The 21,322-nt window shown below is 35.3% G+C and overlaps 3 protein-coding genes across 5 annotated transcripts; 2 read left to right on the forward strand and 1 right to left on the reverse strand.

The window, feature by feature from the left end:
* The first annotated feature begins 1,422 nt into the window (after window positions 1-1,422).
* LOC111807644 (ESCRT-related protein CHMP1B-like) lies at window positions 1,423-2,367 on the forward strand. The gene has a single exon (XM_023693448.1). It carries the CDS (start codon window positions 1,606-1,608, stop codon window positions 2,215-2,217), a length of 612 nt encoding a protein of 203 aa, XP_023549216.1. The 5' UTR covers window positions 1,423-1,605; the 3' UTR covers window positions 2,218-2,367.
* Window positions 2,368-5,238: 2,871 nt separating this feature from the next.
* On the forward strand, window positions 5,239-12,501 carry LOC111806721 (uncharacterized RNA methyltransferase BT_0643). Its single transcript, XM_023692157.1, has 10 exons — window positions 5,239-5,720; window positions 6,337-6,579; window positions 8,278-8,439; window positions 9,360-9,469; window positions 10,043-10,151; window positions 11,272-11,427; window positions 11,508-11,623; window positions 11,699-11,865; window positions 11,960-12,090; window positions 12,176-12,501. The coding sequence occupies exons 1-10, from the start codon at window positions 5,355-5,357 to the stop codon at window positions 12,302-12,304; spliced, it is 1,689 nt and encodes a 562-aa protein (XP_023547925.1). The 5' UTR covers window positions 5,239-5,354; the 3' UTR covers window positions 12,305-12,501.
* A 109-nt stretch (window positions 12,502-12,610) lies between these two features.
* LOC111806720 (protein HEADING DATE 3B-like) lies at window positions 12,611-17,349 on the reverse strand. 3 transcript variants are annotated; one of them, XM_023692155.1, is made up of 5 exons: window positions 17,227-17,349; window positions 16,347-16,858; window positions 14,697-15,676; window positions 14,000-14,051; window positions 12,611-13,894 (listed from the first exon to the last, which is right to left on the reverse strand). In XM_023692155.1, the coding sequence occupies exons 2-5, from the start codon at window positions 16,587-16,589 to the stop codon at window positions 12,815-12,817; spliced, it is 2,355 nt and encodes a 784-aa protein (XP_023547923.1). In that variant the 5' UTR covers window positions 16,590-16,858; window positions 17,227-17,349; the 3' UTR covers window positions 12,611-12,814. The 3 variants fall into 3 exon arrangements, with proteins under 3 accessions (XP_023547923.1, XP_023547924.1, XP_023547921.1); XM_023692156.1 differs by lacking the exon at window positions 17,227-17,349 and adding an exon at window positions 16,999-17,199; XM_023692153.1 differs by lacking the exon at window positions 17,227-17,349 and having other exon boundaries at window positions 16,347-16,595; window positions 16,694-17,199.
* Window positions 17,350-21,322: the final 3,973 nt, after the last annotated feature.

Below are 21,322 nucleotides of genomic sequence, written 5' to 3' on the forward strand. Positions count from 1 at the left end.
TTTTTTTTTTTTTTTTTTTTTTTTTTTTTTTTTTTTTTTTAAGTAAGAGAATTTGTCCATTCTTTTATCTCCACTAAATTAATACAAATACTTTTAAATTTAATTTTTTTTTAAAATTAATAACAGCTTTTAAAAATACCTTTAAATTTATTTAAAAACTTAATATATATATATATATATATATATATTAATTTTTAAAAATATTTTTTAAAAATACATTTACAACTATTATCACATTTCAAAAATATTCATAACCTTTATGAGATTTTGAGATAATTTATGAGATATTGATAGACGTTTTTTGATAATATATTAATAGTAATTTTTTTTTTTTTATATAGATGTTTGCTATTTAAAAATTTGGAAGTATTTTTTAAACACAATTTATTTTTAAGCTAAATAATATTAATAAATTTTTTTAAAGTTAAAAATAATATTTAAAACACAAATTTTAAACAAATTATTAGTTAATTAATCGTAGTTATTTTTTTATTTTTTTTTAGTTTAAGGGTTTTATCCAAAATTTTGAAAGATTGAGTATATTTTTTTTTTAAGATAAATTAGAGCTTTTTTTATTATTAATTTACCCTTCTAGGTAAATATCTTAATTAAATTTAGACGCGAGTTGAAATGACAAAAGTTGAGATAGCAACGATGTTTGGGAAAAAATAGACTCGACGACGTCGAGAATTGAGAAATGACATTCATGAAGTGACTTCACGATCGCCCTCTGAACACCGGAGCACGTGGCTCAATCTCATCAGTGTTCTGAAGAAGAATGCCATCTAGCACTATTGGACGCAGCCACATGTTCTAATCTTTCGAGCTACAAGCCCCGTCAATTCCTTTGAGTTTCAATCTTGCAACCGCACTTTCCAAGTGAGGATAAAAAAGCTCTTCCTTACATACTATTCACTGAAAAATTATTAATCTTTTTTCTTTGTTTATCAATTTTGTGCAAATCCGCTTTTTCGAAGCGTCTACAGATAAAACATTATATCTATAATAACTGCTTGCCACCTACGCTTCATTGTCGATTCCAACTACCATCCCATGTACGATCTGCACTAGACCTGACATTTAGTCAAACATAACTGTGGCTTAACGTTATTATTATTTTATTATTAAAATATTTAAACAAAGTGACAATAAAACTTATCATTTAAATATTTTTAAATTATTTGAGAAAAATAGTACAAGACAAACCTGAAAAACTAGTATTATTTACTATTATTTTATTGTTGTAAATTTATATAATTTAAATTAATTATTTTATTTAAATAAAGTTCAAAATCAGAATAAAAAATTAAATTAATTATTTTATTTAATATAAAGTTCAAAATCAGAATAAAAAATTAAATTAATTATTTTATTTAAATAAAGTTCAAAATCAGAATAAAAAATTAAATTAATTCACGCGTTTAAATGGTTAGGGTTTCAAAGGTGGCATCCAGAAATTCCTTCGCCACTAGTCAAGCGATTCTTCAACAGAAAGTTCATCGTTTCTCAGAAGATTTCTTTTCCCCAAATCCAGTTCTTCTCGAGCCCTAGCATCTTTCATCAGGCTCCCCATCAAATTCCACCGCATTTGGGGGATCTCCGATCATGGGAAACACCGAGAAATTGTTGAATCAGATCATGGAATTGAAATTTACTTCGAAGTCGCTGCAACGCCAAGCCAGGAAGTGCGAGAAGGAAGAGAAAGCTGAGAAACTCAAGATCAAGAAGGCTATGGAGAAAGGAAATGTTGATGGAGCTCGAATTTACGCGGAGAACGCGATCCGTAAACGAACAGAACAGATGAACTATCTCCGCCTGTCTTCGAGGCTTGATGCTGTTGTGGCTCGGCTCGACACACAGGCTAAGATGTCCACGATTAACAAGTCCATGGCGTCGATCGTTAAGTCGTTGGAATCTTCTTTGGCGACTGGAAATTTGCAGAAGATGTCCGAAAATATGGACCAATTTGAGAAGCAGTTTGTGAATATGGAGGTTCAGGCCGAGTTTATGGAAAATGCAATGGCCGGATCTACGTCGCTCTCGACTCCGGAAGGAGAAGTCAACAGCTTGATGCAGCAGGTCGCGGATGATTACGGTCTGGAAGTCTCCGTCGGGCTACCGCAGCCGGCTTCACATGCAATGCCAACGAAGGAGACCGAGAAAGTTGACGAGGACGACTTAACGAGGCGCCTTGCAGAGCTCAAGGCCAGAGGTTAACAGAAAGGCATGACATCTTATTGCTGTGTGATGTATGTGAAATTTACGCATTTAGAAATTATGACTTACTGGGCTTGCTATGAATAATCGATCGATGTTACTATTATGTCTATATTCCAGTGAATTCACTTTCAGTGGTGATATCTTGTCTGTGCATTTTCTTTATGTTCTCCGAGTATTTGATAATGGGGTTAGATTGAATTTTCCTTGGAGACTTGCAGTGATGGTGGGTGCATATATTCCCCATCTGTAACTGTGGGATTCCATGATTGTTCCTTGGAGCTCGACGGAATCGGCTGATCTGCAGGCATTGTAAGTGAATGATGTCATATGACACAACTTATATTGCTTTGATGTTTGTTTGCTCGTGCCTGTTGAGTGAAACCTTAAAATGATGCCCCGTAGTCAATATTGTTTCCACATTATACTAGAACTAAACGAATTTGAAGACATATGACTTGTGCGTTCATTTGTTATGCATATATTGAGATTCTCTGCCTCAATTTTGTAGTTGTAAATTAGCAATTATCTTTTTTACATATGCTTAACTACTTGTAAATAGCTTGTAAATAGTTAGCTGCAAGTTGGTGCTATGTTCAATTTCTATTTTGCTTAGTTGTATGTCTACTCAATCTTCTACAAGTACACAGCCCTTGTGCATATATTTGAAGTGAATAGATTCATCTCTTACGAACTTCACCTGGTCAAATGTGGTATCAGAGTGGTTTTCGATCCTCTTCTGATTTCTGAAGGTTATATTGATTGTGATGTTCGTGGTGTCACCCACCAGAGATTCCTATGCAAATGCTCTGTCTCCCTCTTTGTTTTTTCTTGGTAAACGCATCGTATGCTTTTTCTGTTGAATATTTCTGCCATAGAAGTTTCTTCCAATTTGTATCACATTCTACCACTCTAGCAAACCCAGTGTTGGTGCTTGTTCTCTGAAATGGTTCTTGTTCAAGTTAGAGATGTGTTGGTATTGATAAACCCAATACCTTCCATCAACAAAGCTTTTTGCTCTTTTATCTCCTGAGCACTAGACAAAACTGAATACAGTGTCAATGGAAGGGATTAAGGGACCTTCTCTGTCAAAATGTATGCTAATTCTTAAAATGCTGTTCAGATGAAGGTAAGGTAGAGTGGCTTCCTTTTCCTGTGTCTACATTCTTCTTAATAAGAAAACAACTTTTCAATGAGAATAAGAACAAAAGATTACACGGGCATCTGGAAAAATCAAGCCCACAAAAGGGAATACCAGTAAAGAAAACACCTCCACAGTTGTGTAGAATAATGCCTTTCGAGTAATTACAAAGAGACATTCGTCAATGAAGTCCGAAAGGAAACATAAAATCTAGCAACGGATACGATATCGCTTAGATCCCTTTCCAAGCCTAGAAACTACCCTTTTTCCTGTGGTTTCATTTGACACATGGTTGCTTAATGCTTGTAACCTCCATGAATGTCTGTTGTTGGATACAAACAGAAGCAGAAGGTTGTCTATGATTTTCTTAAGCTAATACCTACATCATTATTGAACCATTACATGCTTCATCCTACGGTGATTGTGATCAAAAGTTGATGATCTGCTGCTGCTGCTCTTTTTCAATTTGCTATAATCTGATAAGACTCTTGCTTCATTGAACTGCAAAGTATCCAACATATGAGGTAACAGTCACTAAAGTGGTTATATCGTAGCAGCTATCATTTTTCATATCCTGTTTTTATTTGTCTTGTAACTCTTTGTTATAGATTGTCTACTTGAGTTCAGGACTCCATGCCTAATATAATTTGCCTGTTTTCGAATCACTAACTAGGTCGTGGTTCATCAACCGGGCTTGTTTACGTTGGCAAGCATTCTATGCTCGGCCTAGCACTGCCATCTACATATAGTGAGAAACCAAATAAAATTGTTCTTGAATAGGAAGAACTTGAAAACATGTTTGTTCTTCCACATTGAAAACAGATTGTTGCAACAGAATATGCCAATGGAAGAAGCTACAGAGTGCAACAGCCAGCCACAAGGCAAGCAGAGAGTTCCCAACAAGTTGAAACGGGAATGCTAATAGAAACCAAGTATATCAAGCTAGAAAATTTAGCGTTTAAACCCTAAATTTAAAATTTTCAAATTCTACTGAATACATCTTTCAAATTTTTCTGTAATAGATCGATGAATTTTTAAAAATTTTGAATTTGCGAAGAATCTATTTTGATTATAAACTTATTAGATATTTTTAATAATATAGAGACCCAATAGATATAAAGTATACAAAGAACTAAATTGGTAATTTAACCTAACTTTTTTTTTCATATATATATTTTTCTTTTAATATATGCTTCGATTATTTGATAATGAAAGTGACATTATTATCATTGACAAATATATAAATGGAAATTGTGGTATGTCCAAAAAAAAGTAGCTAATCAAATTGTGGTATGTCCAAAAAAAAAAGTAGCTAATCAAAAGGAAATAATTTTTAGTCTAATTGCGGAGACGAATCTAGTTATTGAAAATACGTTAACTCGTTATTGTAATTCTTGTATTTAAGTTTACTTATAAGTTTACATAAAAAATTAAATCATTTACTTATTTTATTTACTTACTTTTGTCGATTCAAGCATAGTTTAAAGATACTAATAATCATTTTAAAAGTCAATGATTCAATCTACTCACAATCATTAGACTCGATATAAACTATATATGGAGACGAGTATTTAAACCTATAACTTTAGTGATTATTACCATACAGACTCAAATAAATTCTAAACCTAATTAGTTGAATGGAAAATGAATTGNAAAAAAAAAAAAAAAAAAAAAAAAAAAAACCGAGCTTATATCTATATTTTTTTTTGGAAAAATTGCAATATTGAAGTTTTAAAACTAAGGATTGGATTAGAAGTTCTTCAAATTTTAATTTCCATTTAAAATTATAAAGGCTTTTTAAAATTACAAAATTTAGCCATAAATCACCGTATTTAAATATATAATTACAATTATATTACAAATGCATATATGAGCTTCTAGGCTTTAGCGAGAAAAGGAAAGGATATACCTGTACGTACGCTAAAACCTTCTCCATTGGCAGCTCTGAAGCTCACTGACGGCACCGTAAAGCTCGACGCCAACTCCGGCTACCGGAATGGCTTCCATTTCTAGCCATGGATTCAGACACCTCTCCACCACAAGGTGCTCGTTTCAGTTCCACTTTCACAAGCTCCGAACCTCAACTTCACTTGCTGCCTCACCTTCATCCACTATTTCACACGATGATTCTGAACGAGCCGAGCAGCACGAACCTCCGACTTCCAATGGATTCAGCAAACAATCCCAGCCGTATTTTCCCAAACGAGGCCAAACCTTGGAATTGGTTTGTGAATCGTTGGCATTTAAGGGAAAGGGTCTGTGTAAGGTTGCTGATACTGGATTTGTTGTCTTGTGTGACCGAGTTTTTCCCGGTGAGCGATTTGTTGGGCGAGTTACTCGAAGAAAAGGGAACTACGCTGAGGTCAGTTTCATTTCTTTCTTTTGGGTAGAAGGAGGTGGAGGATTAATTTGAGTAATGAATTCTTGTTTCTCTGCTTGAATTTATATTGTGATAGCGAGATTAAGAAAATTGACTCCCGGAAGATGAATATGTACACTGAAGATGCATTTTCGCAGGGTTAAGTACTAAACAATTTTGGTGCACAATTGATAAAATGTTAGATTAGCACCTGTTCTTAAACTTCATTCACGTCCAAAAGACGAATTCCATGCTGATGCCATAGTCATCTTGATCTAGATGGATGCCTCGTTCAATCTCTGAATTGCCAAGTCCGAGTTCTTAGTATATTTCTTTGGTTCACCAGGACCTGTTCAAGTATATAGCTCCCTGTTTAAATTCTGCTATTCTATTGGGAAAAGAGTGAAATCGTACTTCATGTAGCAAGATCGGTAATCCGACTAATAGTAGAAGCGATATGAGAATAAAAGGGGAAAGAACATCGAACTAGGGTCGTCTCATTTATCTTTTGTAGACTCTTTAGTTCCATTAGGAAGATGATAAAGTTACAAGAGTATAATGCTATAGCTTTGAGATATCTTTATTAGTATTATTTTATCATTTGTTGCTATATCTGCAGGCGACTAAGCTAGAGACATTGTCTCCTCATTGGGACTTGGTTGATGCCCCTTGTGAGTATGCTTCTTACTGTGGAGGATGTAAAACGCAAAATCTATCATATGAAGCTCAAGTTAGATCTAAGGAACAGCAAGTTCACGAGTTGTTGACTCATGTAGGAAAATTTTCTATGAAAGAACTTGAATCCCATAGTGTCCTGAAGGCTATTGTACCTTGCGAAATCCAGTTTCACTACAGGAACAAGGTTAGTGAGCAAGCTGTGGTTCATTTGGTTGCTTTATTTTATTTTTTAAATGTAGGAAACATTATAATTTCATTGATAAAATGAAATTACAAAAAGACATGATCCATCCAATGGATTACAAAAAATATCTCCAATTGGTCCTGAGTGAAGATAAACTATAGTTACAAAAGGGGGAGCTCAGTTGACACCAACTAAATGATAAAAAGAAAATAGATGTAACAAAAGATTGGGTGTCTTGTTCCTTATATGAGAACATGCAGGAGTTACTCTCCAACTAGCTAAGAAACACATACACTTTAGTTTGGCTAATGTCCATGTTTGACATGCGTCTGACACTTGGACACTCCAACACTTATTGGACACGTAAATAATTGTTAGTGTAATAGACGTGTTAGACGCGAGTTGTGCAAAGTAAAAGTAGGTCAAACATTTATTAACATGCATCAAACACTTGTTAAGTATGCTAAATAGACACATATATAACAAAAATAATAAAATTTGAGAGAAAAATGTATCAGACTAATTTTTTTAAGCATATAAATGCATAAACTGGTTGACTTTGAATTTCCTTATTGTATAAAAATGATATATATTTAAAAAAATGTATTTTTAATAAACTCGTAGTTGCCGTTTCTGTCCTAGATTTTAAAAAAGTGATATGTCATCGAGTCGGTATCGTGTCATTTCCATGCTTAACCAACCTATTAGACCATAAAAATGCTCGAACGAAATTCAACCAAAGGGTCTTCTTTTCTTTCTTTAAAGGTGGCCGTTGAATAAAAGAGATAGAATGTCCCTAGCTTCAAAAGGAAATGCAATATGCCACCCAAACTTCTGTAGGATGATGTCCCAGAAGGTTCTGGTTTGCTGGCAACAAAAGAGGAATGGTTGCTTGCTTCCCTGTTATTTTTGCACAATATACAGCATTGTGGAGAGATGGACAACCAAGGGGAACCCTTTTCAGCTTGTGGCTAGTGTTTAGACATGTGTGACTTAATTCCCATTTAAAAAACTTTACCTTCTTGTGGTGTTTTCCTTTCCATATGGATATATAGAGATCTTTGTTGTTCAAATCATTCCAGAAGATAAGGAAATAGAAAGAGATTTTGTAGAAAACACCCCATTCTTCTCTAAATTCCAGCACAAACTATCAGGCAAATCAGTGAGATTGATTTGAGGGTATTTTATTATTTACATGTGTATATCTTCGATGTGGAGCCTGATTGGATGGAGATTAGACCATTTCCCAATTTTGAGATCTTTATAGTCTTCTACACAACCACGTTAGGATTCTGCCACCAATGTCAGAAGTCAAGTTCTTTGTCACAGAATGATGTACCAAACATTATTAGTAGCCAAATATGAGCAACTTTAGCTATTTAAATCTTTGCTATCAATGTCAGAAATCAAGATCTTTGTCACAGAATGATGTACCAAATATTATTGGTAGCTAAAGATAACTACATTAGCTATTTAATCTTTACTCTACTGCCCTACTAGATGAAATAACGGCATATGAGGCTGCATTTATTGTCTTCTATATCAATTCGGATGATTTACATATCTTCTACCTGAAGTTCTGTAGTCCATGTTGATCTATTTGTTCATTGTCCACCATGTCAATGGTCGAGAAAAAAAAAAAAAAAAAAAAGGAAGAATGATTAAGGAACTTGGGGTTTTTCTTCCATATTTCTGCAGATGGAATTCTCGTTTGGTTCTAAAAGATGGCTACCAAAGGATGTATTCATAGAAAAACAGGAAGGCGATGAGATCAATGCTCTCGGACTACATGCTCCCGGATTTTTTGATAAGGTTCTAAACATTGACAAATGTTTATTGCAAAGTGGACCTGCCAATCAGGTATTCATCATTAAGTACACTGGCTGATCTATATACCGGTTGTGGTATCTATTCAGAAACACATTTCTCATGGTGCAAACGAATGGATACATGAAATGAAAAGTAATTTGNTAGATTATCAGGATTGTTATCAAGCTCTGTTCTTTCCTTACCTGAAGAGAAGAAAGAAAAAAAAAAAGAAAGAAAGAAGGGTACATGGATATATTCTATCCGTAAGTTGCTATTATTTGATTTCAGTGTTCTCATGGTGCATACTATTCTTTTACAAATGACTGAGAAATTCTTGTTCACAGTAAAAAAAAATTCTAGGATTTTAATTTTGAAACACTTATTATGATTGGTTAGTTACGAGACATGACATGGATATAGCTACATATTAATTTCTAATAAAGCGGGACACAGACATGCTGAAGACACTTTTTCTTTTCCTTTTCCTTTTTATAGAACATATATGTGTATATTGATATATTAGTACTTCATTATAAATACTAATTTATTTAAGTCAATTAACAATATTTGAAAATTTTGAAAGATATAGAAGGGTTTAGTTGACAATAACTAGAGGAAGAAGGTGTCATCCTAATACGTTAGGAATGATTGATAAATAAGGATTTGAGTGTTTAAGGAATCTCTATATTTCGTACATTTTAGATTAACTTTTTTCAAGAGCCATGTCCAAAAGAAGAAAAAGATTAATTAATTCTTAGCAGGCGAATCTGTGTCCATGCTTAGAAAAGTTCTTCAACTAAATTAGTTGAAACTTCTATATCATCAAGTTCACTTTGTATTCTTTAACAATTTTGAACTTTTCTTTTGTTGTTTGTACCAATGTCTGAACTGGTGCAAATTGTGGCTTCACATTAGATTGGCGCGTGGAAATTACTTTACTGCTTCTTCATGGACTTGCTTTTTTCAAATAGGTTCTTGCATCCATACAAGAATGTTGGAGGGATCCTCTACTGGGTTTGTCTCCTTATGATGTGCATTCTCACAAAGGATTCTTAAAGCATTTGATGCTGCGGACGGGAAGGTATTGAGACTTGTATAAGAAAAATATATATCCTTTTATTCTGTCTTCTAAACTTGCTAGGTCTCATACATGCTTGCATTTGTAGCATATCAAACATGTCATTAACATGAGAAAAGTTTATCTTGCTTAGATTCCGAGCAAGAATGCCATTGTGTATCTGTGCCTATAGGCTTTCTTTAAAGAGTGCAATTAGCAGAGAAAGAAGTAGAAGCTGTATGAGTACTGGTAGAATCGTTGGCAATGACATATTTGCAGTTTGTTTTTGTTTTTGTTTTGTGGTTGGACATTTTCTCTAGAAAAAAAATTGCCTTTTTGTATTCAATCATTTTTCTCAATTAGAGCCGATTCCTTCATCAAGGGAAAAAAATGGTTAAAGAAAGAATCACAAGATATGCTACAAATCGCTTTTAGGTTAACACTTAGGCATCTTTTATCATACCTGTGATGAACACAGTTGTTTTTGTCCTAGTCAATTCTTGAATCCTAAGATAGTTATTTTCTGCCGGAGAAAATTAATGAATTTCTAAATTGGATTTCCTCTTAAATTAACTGCTTAAGCAAATTGTCTTCCAGGGATGTAAAGACTGGTTTGCCTGAACTTATGGTTAACTTTGTGACCTCATGCTACAAGCCTGAGCTGCTGATGCCCCTAGTTGAGAAAATTTCAGATATTCCTGAAGTGGTTAGTTTTTTAATACGTTACTGCAATTCTTCTCAGACGTGACCATGTGATATTCCTCTTCAGGATCTAGTCTGATTCATGTATTCTATTTTACTTTGTTGCCATAGTTCGTCTGTTCCAAAAGTATCTTAAGATTTTTTTGATGATGATTCCCTATAGGTTGGCCTGTGGTACATAATCTTAGGTTGTTTCTATGGGTAGTTTACTTTCTAGTGGCCTTGTTTCTTTTCTTGTCTTTTTTTTTTTTTTTTTGCTGTATGAGTACTGGTAGAATCGTTGGCAATGACATATTTTGCAGTTCGTTCTTGTTTTTGTTTTGTGGTTGGACATTTTCTATAGAAAAAAAAATTGCCTTTTGTATTCAATCATTTTTATCAATTAGAGCTGATTCTTTCATTAAGGGAAAAAATAGTTAAAGAAAGAATCACAAGATATGCTACAAATTGCTTTTAGGTTAACACTTCGACATCTTTTATCATACCTGTGATGAACAAAGTTGTTTTTGTCCTAGTCAATTCTTGAATCCTAAGATATTTAATTTCTGCCGGAGAAAATTAATGAATTTCTAAATTTAATTTCCTCTTAAATTTAACTGCTTAAGCAAATTGTCTGCCAGGGATGTAAAGACTGGTTTGCCTGAACTTATGGTTAACTTTTTTTTTTTTTTTTTTTTTTTTTTTTTTTTTTTTTTTTTTTTCTTTTAATACAACAAATGTAGGTTACGAGGATTTGAACTTTCAACCTCAAGGAAAGGAGTATGTGTCAATTACTGCTGAGTTATGCTCAATTTGCCTCTCTAGTGGCCTTGTTATCTTCCCTTATGTTGTGAATTCTTTTGCTTCTATCTTTGCCATCACTATCTACTTTACGAGGCCAGAATTTGTGGCATAATAAGTTGTAGCAAAGATTTATATTATTGTTACCGATGTTTTTAGAAGGCCACATAGCATAAAAAATTTCCAGCTACATGAAATTATGGCGCTCAACTACCCTTCTGAATTGTAGGCAAATTTTATTTCTTACGCACTGGCTAGTTGCTTCATTTTTTCTCACCTGTTTCCAGCATCATATACTTAGATTTAGATTACCGATTTATGCAATGGTGGATTTGACAATGTAGGTTAGCGTTGTGAATAATATAAATTCCTCTGTTGGTAACACTTCTGTTGGAGAGGTGGAACATGTTTTATATGGGAAATCCACCATCACAGAGAACCTACGAGGTCTGACATTCCAAATATCAGCGAATTCTTTCTTTCAAACAAACACTTGTCAGGTATACAGCAATTTATTCCATCGACTAGCTCATCTCGAGTATGATGATCCTATCCAAGACACTGACCAAAATTTGTTTAGGCAGAGGTTTTGTATAGGCTGATTGAAGAGTGTGCTGGTCTTAAAGGAGATGGTTCAGAAATTGTTCTCGACTTGTTTTGTGGGACTGGTACTATTGGTCTTACACTTGCTAAAAGGTAATTTGTTTTGATTGATTCTTTTATCGTGAGGACCTGTGTAATAATGGCGTGCTTTGCACCTCCTGCTTTCAGGGCTAGACATGTTTATGGCTATGAAGTGGTTGCTCAGGCCATCAAAGATGCTTGTTTGAATGCCAAACTGAATAGTATCTGTAATGCCACATTTGTTCAAGGGGATCTGAATAAAATTGACGAAAGTTTTGGCGACAATTTTCCCAAGCCCGATATCATCATTTCGGGTCAGAAACTTCATTTTCCTTTAGTTTAAAATGAGTAGACACTCTGCTTTTGATCTTTCATCTTTTCTGAACTGCAAGTCCACAAATGATGCAGATCCAAACCGTCCTGGTATGCACATGAAGTTGATTAAATTTCTTCTCAAGATCAAGGCACCTCGCATAGTTTATGTATCATGTAATCCAGCAACTTGTGCTCGTGATCTCGATTATCTCTGCCATGGTGTGGTATGTCCAAGCTTATTCCTACTAGTACTAGTTTAACAATTCTCTTCATACCCAGTCATTTGAACTGTTGATATATTCTGCGCAGGAGGAGAAAGGCATAAAAGGCTGTTATACACTGAAGAGCGTACAGCCAGTAGATATGTTCCCCCACACTCCTCATATTGAATGTGTCTGCCTACTAGAACTCACACCTGATTCCCAAATGGGATCATGATTGTTACTCAAATGCAAGCCTTCTCGTTTCATGTATTCCTAGTTAATGAAGAGAGGGAATTCTAGAAACATGTACTCGGTATTTGTATTCAAATCTCATAGCAGAGCAAGAGAAAGTGGTTTATGAGCTTGTAGTTGCTACGGATTATATAACAAATAAGTCATTCGTTAAAGCAATCTGTATTATCTTGTATTCTTTATATTAAAGTTGGAATAGCTGAAGGCAATTAAAGCTGTCATTTTACATGTCGGTGATTCAGGCTAGGAGTGAGAAATCGTCCCAGCAAAAAGGAGTTTGCTTTATATCTTTCAGAAATCTATTCACATTTTCATAAGCCAGAAAAACGTGATTACAGACACATTTTTCTTACATCTCAGTAAGAATATTGACAACTCTGTGGATGTCACTTCCCAAATGAACTTCATCAGCTATGAGGAGCTGAAATCCTCTGTTGTCAAGCAAAATGGAGTGGGTAAAAGTTGATTTCTACAAATATAATTTTAAGATACATCATAGTTGGTTTCTTTCTTCTTGTATTAACTGAAATATCCTAGCTGCTGATTCAGTTGCAGTTTTAGGATGGTGAGGTACAACCTTAATTGCCCTTGATTTGTTCTCACTGATTTCTACATTTGGACTGGACTCCTCAACTGCTGGTGGCTCAGTAGGAAAAAGAGGAAGCACATCTCCATCACCTCTCTTAGAGGGGCTACTAGCTGTACTTCCCAACAACTCACTTCCCTTTGATCGATGAAATTTCCGAACCTGAAATGGCATCGAATGGCTTGTTTGGCTCGGCATCTCACATGAGTTTTCTTGATGTGTCAAGTAGTTGATGTCCCTAGTTGATATCTGGTTTTCCTGTTCTTTAGACTTGGCTTTATCAAAAAGACTCATTTGATCTGGAGCTGACCCTGACATGGATTGATTAGTTACCGGTACACCTGGAGCTGACCCTGACATGGATTGATTAGTTACCGGTACACCGTAAGGTGGAAAGTACGTCTGGTTCAATGGAATCGTGCCAGGAAAATATCCAAACCCTTGATGGTGAGAAGCAGGAACAGCATAAGCTGGAGTGTAAAAGTCTCTAGCTCCACTGCCTGTATTTAGGCTCATTGTTCCGTAGTTACCATACATTGGTGTCATGAATCCTGCACTTGGAGGGCATGGCCCTCCATATGGTTTGTAAATAAGCCCTTCAGAAGGGGACATGACAGGAACCAACCATTGATTTCCTGGTGTAGGGTGGTTCAAACACCAGGGATCTGATTTTGGAGCAGCATCTGTGGGAGTTTGTGGCGTGTCTTTTACACGAAGCTCGTAGCTTGTTTGTTGAGTAGGGGCAAGTTTACTGTTGTCCTTGTTGAAAGAAGGTAAGGGAAGCTTAGCAACAGGATTCTTATCTGCACATTTGCTGCTGAGAATGAGATTGGGCTTTTGATGATGGTCCTTCACCATGGTGCTTTTTGAAACCGGTTGTTGAGCACACTCAGTTAGCTTGTTCTTAACAGCAGATAGAGTTGATAATGGTTTCTCTAAGTAGTCTTCAAGTAAGATGTGTGGTGATCCAGCAATGAGTTTTTGAACCTATGTTAAATTCAAGCAGTAAACCATTTAAACTAAAGGAGCACGAGATATGAATACAACGACTAGAAGAGTTCAAGTAACGACCGAAGCCAAATGATGGTGTACCTCTATGAGTCTATGCAACTCGAACACCTGTACTGCAAAGATCCTTTGCTGACTGAAAACAGTTGGAAAAAGGTGGGAATAAGAGATCAATGAAAATCCAACCCAAAAGATAACACACTTGAATGAGAAGAATATGTCAAATATACAAGGAACTGTAATGACAAAGGAGATTCTAAGTGGTCTGACCAATTTAAGGATCATTTAATGGTAATGCCTGCAGCTTGAAAAGAGAAGGTTACTTGATAAATGAACTCTTAAAGAAGAGCATCAAGGATTAACAGTACATATCATGTAACGGCCCCAAGCCCACCGCTAACGGATGTTACCCTCTTTGGGCTTTCCCTTATGGTTTTTAAAACGCATCTGCTAGCGAGAGGTTTCTACACCCTTATAAAGAAGGTTTCGTTCTCCTCCCCAATTATTGTGGGATCTCACATATCATATCATATAAGCGGGTCATAATGACATTTGTTTCAATCAGAAAACGACACAGGTGAAGTAACTCAACTTAAGAATTGGTAGGCTCGATGACATGATGTGACAAACAGAAGTATAGTAGTCAAGGATCCTCAATAGTAAGGGTATAACTACTAGATGGCTTTTCTATTCTACCATAAAGTTTGACATGGTATATTACTTAGTAGCACAATATCAACGATGTATCAACAACAAGGTTTAGGCAAAAAAGAATACTCACTGAACAATCGCTTTTCTAGCCTTCCAGAATTGTTTTTCGCCAATCAACCCCACGATGACATCAGGTGACATATTTGGAGCTGTAGTTGAATCGACTAAGGAAGCATCTGAAGCATTGTCTTTTTGTTCTACGTCTCTCAAATGCACAGTAGAGAACTTCTCGAACTCATTCGTCCTGTTGCGGTTATCGAGGTTTTCGAAATTTCTATCGCTAACTCTAGGCGACAACAACGAACATGGTTCTCTAATCACCATGGATAACTTTTCCAAACCGGTAACTTGGGTGCACCCCACCTTGTCTTGGGCAACTTCAGAGTTCCGCTCAGTCAAACTTTCTACAAATACCCTCACGTTTGCATCGAAAAGTCTGTTTGAATTGCTGACTGAAGTCCAGTTTTCTTTAACCATGGATGGATGAGGTAGCTTTGTCTTCTCAGAGTCCTTATACTTTGTTGAAGGGCAAGCCTTCACCTCTAACAAAGGCTTACCAGTGGCTGAAGCGATCAATACAGGTCTCTCCACAGGATCCCGAGTAGCCTTCGTCAAATTTGGATTCTCCGCACCTTCATTCCCCACATATTTTCTAGAAGTAAAATTAGTGACAGCAATATTGGCCTGTGGTTCACAAGCAATTCCAATTTGTGCTGAAGAGCTCATACTCCTGCTTGACATCCTTTCCCTATCATGATTGTGCACACCAGTTATAGGCTGGTCCGAGGCAGGAATACTGAACTCGTCATCCTTTTCTCTAGCATCCGTCGAAGAAAAGTTCTTGAGATTCGAAACTTTAATCTTTGTGACTGAATTGCGCTGTGGATTTGATGACAATGATCCCGTTGCTACCAGACTTGTCTTTAGCAACTTTGCCTCGTTACTTTGCACAACTCCTCTAGAAGAATAAGAGTGAAGTTTCTCAACCTGATGAGGTTGCACAGAGCACTTGGAGGACGCTGAGAAAATGCCCCTTTTTTGGCCAGCAAACTGCAGAGCAAGCAAGTTCATGCAATCAATAGCAGAAATTGAATAAACTTGTGCACACAAGACAAACACCCTTTAATCCAGTGGCTAAGTTTAAGCTGTGTTTGCCTCTTAGGAAGGTAGTCCGTTCCAAATGGCTCTATCCCGATCAAACTGTACGTCATTTTCTACTATTGATTCTCAGGGTATTTTCATCAAACACTTTATATGCATATGTGATTTCAGGTTTAGTAACTAAGAGGACAATGAAAACATCAAGTTCGATACTGAAAGACCGAAAAAGACAAGCACATATACATTCATAAACATGCGAATCAACGAATAAACTTGTGCACACAAGACAAACACCTTTTAAGCCCCTGAAGTTGGTAATTATTACAAAGCAGTGAAGCTTCAAACTGAACATAGTGGCTAATTCTAAGCTGTGTTTGCCTCTTAGGAAGGAAGTCCATTCCAAAATGGCTCTATCCCAATCAAACTGTAAGTGATTTTCTATTACCGATTCTCAGGGTATTTTCATCAAACACCTTTATATGCATATGTGGTTTCAGGTTGAGTAACTAAGAAGACAACGAAAACATCAAGGTCGATACTGAAAGACCGAAAAGACGAGCACATATGCATTCATAAACAAGCGAATCAATGAATAATTGCAGTAATCTACAAAGCTTACGTGACTCGACGATGTCAAGGGAGCCGGAGTGCTGCTTGGAAGAGGAGTGGCGGAAGCTGATCCAGAGGAAAATCTTTGCGTAGGAATGGTAAGCTGCTCATAGAGAGCCATTTTATTCCTTGGAGGGGCTCTTGGGCCTCCTTTCTCTGTGTCATTGACATGAAGCCTGGGGAACATAGGACTCAACACTTTTTCTTCATCCTTTTCCCCTCTCATCCTCTCACCAGATGAACCCAATTCCATGATTTTCTGTGTTAAAACAAGGGATTTTCATTTCAAAAACCCCATCAATTTCCTTCACCAGTTGTGCAAAATACTAAACACTTTTACAAGAACACGATCGCAACCTTTTGAGGGAAAAATGTTTGAAGATTCCACCAAATTTTATCTAAAACCAACCATCAAATCACAAAATTCTGCCAACCCAGGAAGGAAAAACATTAAATCTGGTGAGGGATTCACATTTGGCAGGTACCCATCATCAGCCCACCTCAAATGAACAAATCTTCTGGCTGAAATTCATGAAAAAACAGGAAGAACACATGAAAAAACAAGGGACAGAGAGCCAAATACTGTGTAGCAACACCCAAAAATCCAAAGAGTAGAGAGAAACAAGCACAAAAATGCAGAGAAGAACCAGAAAATCACACACTCAAAAGGGGCAAGTAGAGAATTAGGCCAGCTATGCAATGAAAGTAGGTGAAGAAGAAGAAGAAGACATGAGACAGAAGCAGCAAGGAAACCATACATGGAACGCAAAAGGGAGGTAAAAACAAGTCCAGAGTTAAATATAAGAAGGGAGAAGAAAGAGGGAGAAAAGGGGAAAGAAGAGAAAGAATATATATTGGGAAAAATGGATTCTGTGAAAGAATAGGGTTACCTTGGATTTGCACTACGGAGGATCCCATCAACCCACAAGAAGGAAAAGAAAGCAAGAAAAGTAAAAGTAAAAGGAGAGAAAGAGAAGGAATAAAACGAAGACAACTCAAGATTTGAGCCTAAGGTGGGAACCAGGTGGGAAACCGGATAGAATGAGAACTACTTTTAGGCAAAAGGGCCTAACCCCTGAACACAAACAACCCTCATTCTCCAGTTTCTCTCATTAGCTACCCCACCCACTCCAAACCCAACTCCTAAACCCTCACCATTTGTAACGGTCCAAGTAACCAACGTGGGATCTCAAACTCTACCTTCTTGGGGTCCAACGTCCTATTGGCACACTGTCCAGTATCCAGCCTTGATATCATTTCTAACCGTCCAAGCACACAACTAGTAGATATAATCCTCTTAAGGCTTTTCCTTCTAAGGCTAACAGTAATACATGCAAAAACCGACAATGTCTGCTATCAGTAATGTAGGAGCGTTAGATTCGAAGACCCAAATTTGAAATTTTTTTTTAGATTGTGGGGGCACCTCAGTGTGTCTACCACATGGGGGTGGGCAGTATTTTGGCTACGCTGTTCACCTTGGAACCTCATGTTTTTAGCCCAATCTTTTTAACGAAAAATCCGTTAAAAAAATCGTCTCTCTCTTTCTTTTTCCGGTTATATTCATGATTCAAACAGACAGAAGAAAGGGATTTGGATATTGTACGGTCTGAGAATTGTTTATTTGACCACAAAGATCTCTTTTTTATTTTTTTATTTTTTTATTATTATTTATTATTATTATTTTATATAAATTAAAAATTAAAAAGAAAAAACAAAAAAAGATCTCTTCTTTCCCTTTGATTTCTGTGTAAATCAATATTATAATCACACGTGATCCCATTTATTATGTGGCCAAAGCTAAGCCATTAAAATAAGTTTGTTTCTTTTTGGCGTAACTCAATCCATCCGACACGTCCTACCTGTCGGCCGAGCTGACGACAAGTCGTTCACCGCTTACCAATGTCAACGACATTGGGCCTACACTTTATTTCTTAACTGGCCCATTTCTTGAAGCCCAATTTTCTATTGGGCTCTACGACTTCTGGATTTGGGCCTAGGAGCCCGCCAGCCTTCTCCTCCTCCGACAAGACGTACAATTATTTTTTATTTTTTTATTTTTTTTTTTTAGTTTTAAAATATATATATATATATATTAAAATAAGTATAAAAATTACTCTGATATATTTTATTCTCAATTTACCTAATTTTTTAATTTTTTTTTTTAAATTCTCGGGATTGTTCGGGGCACCAAATGGGTTGGATGGAGTTGTTTGTTTTGCTAAGTAACTCAACCCCGAACACTAATTTATTAAACTCGGACTTCATAAGCACCTCAAATACTAATCTCAACATCCCGTACACCAATATATTATACTTTCAACAATTCAATATTTCAAACACTAATAACACTAGGGGTGTACATGGTCCGGGTTGGATCGAGTTTGGGAATTTTCTTGACCCAATCCAAAAGTTCGGGTTGGTTAGATTGGTAACCCAACCCAACTCGAAACTTTTCAACAACCCAACCCTCAGTTTTCGAGTTGGGTTTGGGTTAGGTTGTCAAATTTTTTACAATTTATAATTATTCAGATAGAATCTTACTTCATATATATTAAAAGTTCACAAACAAACACAAATCAATTTATAATTATTGACTTCAATATAAAACAACTAGCGAAAATTGTAACATATTAATATATTTTAACATTGTCGTAAACACTGATTTATAATTTGACTCCAGAATACTACGCAATTGAGGATTTCAAACACTGACATGTTAAACTCCGACTTCAGAACTCAACGTAACTCAACACCTAAGCACTAAACGACCCACAAATTAACTTATTACCTCAACCGAACTTCATAATTCAACTCAACGCTCGAAATGCTCGAACGGGAATAAGACGTGTTGTGTTGAGGAAGAGTACAATATTTTGAAAGGATGAGGACAAGAAAGAAAATGACAAAAAAAGAAACAAAGATAATGTTAATTTAAAAGACAGATTGGAATTTTTGAAATAAAAGGGTGAAAGTGGGGTCCACAGAGGGGGGGGGTGAAGGCTTTGCTGTTACGATTTTCCACGTGAGACAATGTTATCAGGGACATACCAATGAGAAGATGCCACGTGTAAAAGAATCGTAGCGTTCACGTGTGAGCCGTAATAATGGAATTGACAAGGATATGTGTGTGGGGGACCAATTGAGGGGAATGAAGAAAGAGAAAAAGAAGAGGCGAAATGCAATGTAACTGAATTAAGGGCCTTGATTTGCCCTTTTTTCCATCATAATTCAAGAATCAACGGTCAGATTTGCATGATGATCAATGAGATAAAAGTGGACCCATATTCATATTACAATAGAACCGACTACATTTCACATGGTCCCACTAAATTTATTTATATTGTACTTTCAACATTTTTTTTTTTTAATATATATTTTCAATTTTATATAATTTATAAAGTTTTTTTTTTTTTTTGTAAAATTATCTAATATTTTCTTAAAATTTAAAATTTTATTAGACACGCTGTCTACTCCTTCCACAGACCAACACAAATTCTTCAGCATAAAATTACAGTAAATGAAGCATACATCGTGATATGAACCAAAAGACATCAATCATACAATATACTTCAACGAATATGTGAAGAAAAGGTTGTCAAAATTATTAAAAGATATTTTAATTCATGCCACGTTGAAGAAGAATAAAGTTTAATTGTTATAAATTTTGGGTGGGTTACAATTTAGAATTATTGTATTTTAAGACTCTTTATTTACTTTGGTTACATTTACATGAAGGCTAATTATGGTCATTCAGCATGAATGTAACAACTCTTGGACTGCCTTTAATACTGCCTTTAATAGTTTCATTTTTTAGACTAAAGTCATGTATGTTGTATTTGTAAGTAGATTTGGAAAATATAGTAAAAGAAGCATGTGTGTTTTTCTTTAGCCAATGACTAAGTTTCTTTGCAATTCTATGTAGTCTAGGTTGTATGTAGAATCATTCAAACTCGACATGATCATGATCAATTTTACTTGTGGAGTGATTTGAATCTCAATAAAGTGTTTTTGTCTTGAGTTATTTGATCAACAAGAATCATTCAAGGTAGACATGATCGATCTTGCTCGTGGAGTGATTTGAATCTCAAACAATGTTCTTGTCTTGAGATATTCGATCAACAAGATAATCCGAATCTTATTCCCGTGATTTCCACATATCACATCGTCACCGAATTCCTATGATTGAGTTGTGAAAAAATATTACCCTCGTTCGGATGTGATTTCAGTTCATTCATATATTATTTATTTAATTGGTTGTCACATATATCGCGTCAGATAATAAATTTAATATTTTAATTTAGAATATAATTTTTTAAGCGAAATATTTTAAGAATTTTTCAAAACCCTTTTAATTATATGATAAAATACTATGAATTTTCAAATTGGTTTTTAATTGAATATAAAAAAAAAATCACGTTGAACTCACTCTAATTTTTTTATTTAATATGATTAATGGAATAATTTTTCATGTATTTGTGAATTTTTTATTTAAGAAAAATTCCAAATATTAAAAAATTAAACTAACATGTTACCTGCTTAGGCAAAGGTACGGCAAACTTATTTATTTATTTATTTATTTATTTTTAAATAAAGACAAAGAAAACAAAACAATTTAGATGCTTCTCTCGTTTTTTAAATTCTCTCCGACCTATGTTCAATATTCGGAATCTGATTTTGATACTCGATGGTTTAAATACACGGAGTTTTTTTTCGAGCTAAAATATGGATGTTCATGTGACTCGAGAACCCGATCAACTCAGACTACCCAACCCAAGTAATAAATGATGGTTGGGTTAGATTTTTATTTCGATTTAGATTGTAGTTTTGATCGATTCATAAATTGACATTTTTTTTGTCGGGTCAACTTGACTAATCTGAAAATAGGGTTACAATCTAATCCAACCGAACCCTACCTTTAAGATTATTATGAAAAATAAAAATATTTAACGTTGGTAACAGATGTCAATAATGTGTTACCGTTTGTAA

Source organism: Cucurbita pepo, chromosome LG12 (assembly GCF_002806865.2).
Source record: "Cucurbita pepo subsp. pepo cultivar mu-cu-16 chromosome LG12, ASM280686v2, whole genome shotgun sequence".
Lineage (NCBI taxonomy): Eukaryota > Viridiplantae > Streptophyta > Magnoliopsida > Cucurbitales > Cucurbitaceae > Cucurbita > Cucurbita pepo.

What these genes read in the sequence shown, in the direction of transcription:
- LOC111807644 (XM_023693448.1), top strand. Translation starts at nt 1,606, where the DNA reads ATGGGAAACACCGAGAAATTGTTGAATCAGATCATGGAATTGAAATTT.
- LOC111806721 (XM_023692157.1), top strand. Translation starts at nt 5,355, where the DNA reads ATGGCTTCCATTTCTAGCCATGGATTCAGACACCTCTCCACCACAAGG. An exon ending in AGTTTCACTACAGGAACAAG is followed by an intron (nt 6,580 to 8,277) that starts GTTAGTGAGCAA and finishes ATATTTCTGCAG; the next exon opens with ATGGAATTCTCGTTTGGTTC. An exon ending in TTCAAACAAACACTTGTCAG is followed by an intron (nt 11,428 to 11,507) that starts GTATACAGCAAT and finishes AAATTTGTTTAG; the next exon opens with GCAGAGGTTTTGTATAGGCT.
- LOC111806720 (XM_023692155.1), bottom strand. Translation starts at nt 16,589, where the DNA reads ATGGAATTGGGTTCATCTGGTGAGAGGATGAGAGGGGAAAAGGATGAA. An exon ending in GCTAGAAAAGCGATTGTTCA is followed by an intron (nt 14,052 to 14,696) that starts GTGAGTATTCTT and finishes AACTGTTTTCAG; the next exon opens with TCAGCAAAGGATCTTTGCAG. An exon ending in AGTTGCATAGACTCATAGAG is followed by an intron (nt 13,895 to 13,999) that starts GTACACCATCAT and finishes AATTTAACATAG; the next exon opens with GTTCAAAAACTCATTGCTGG.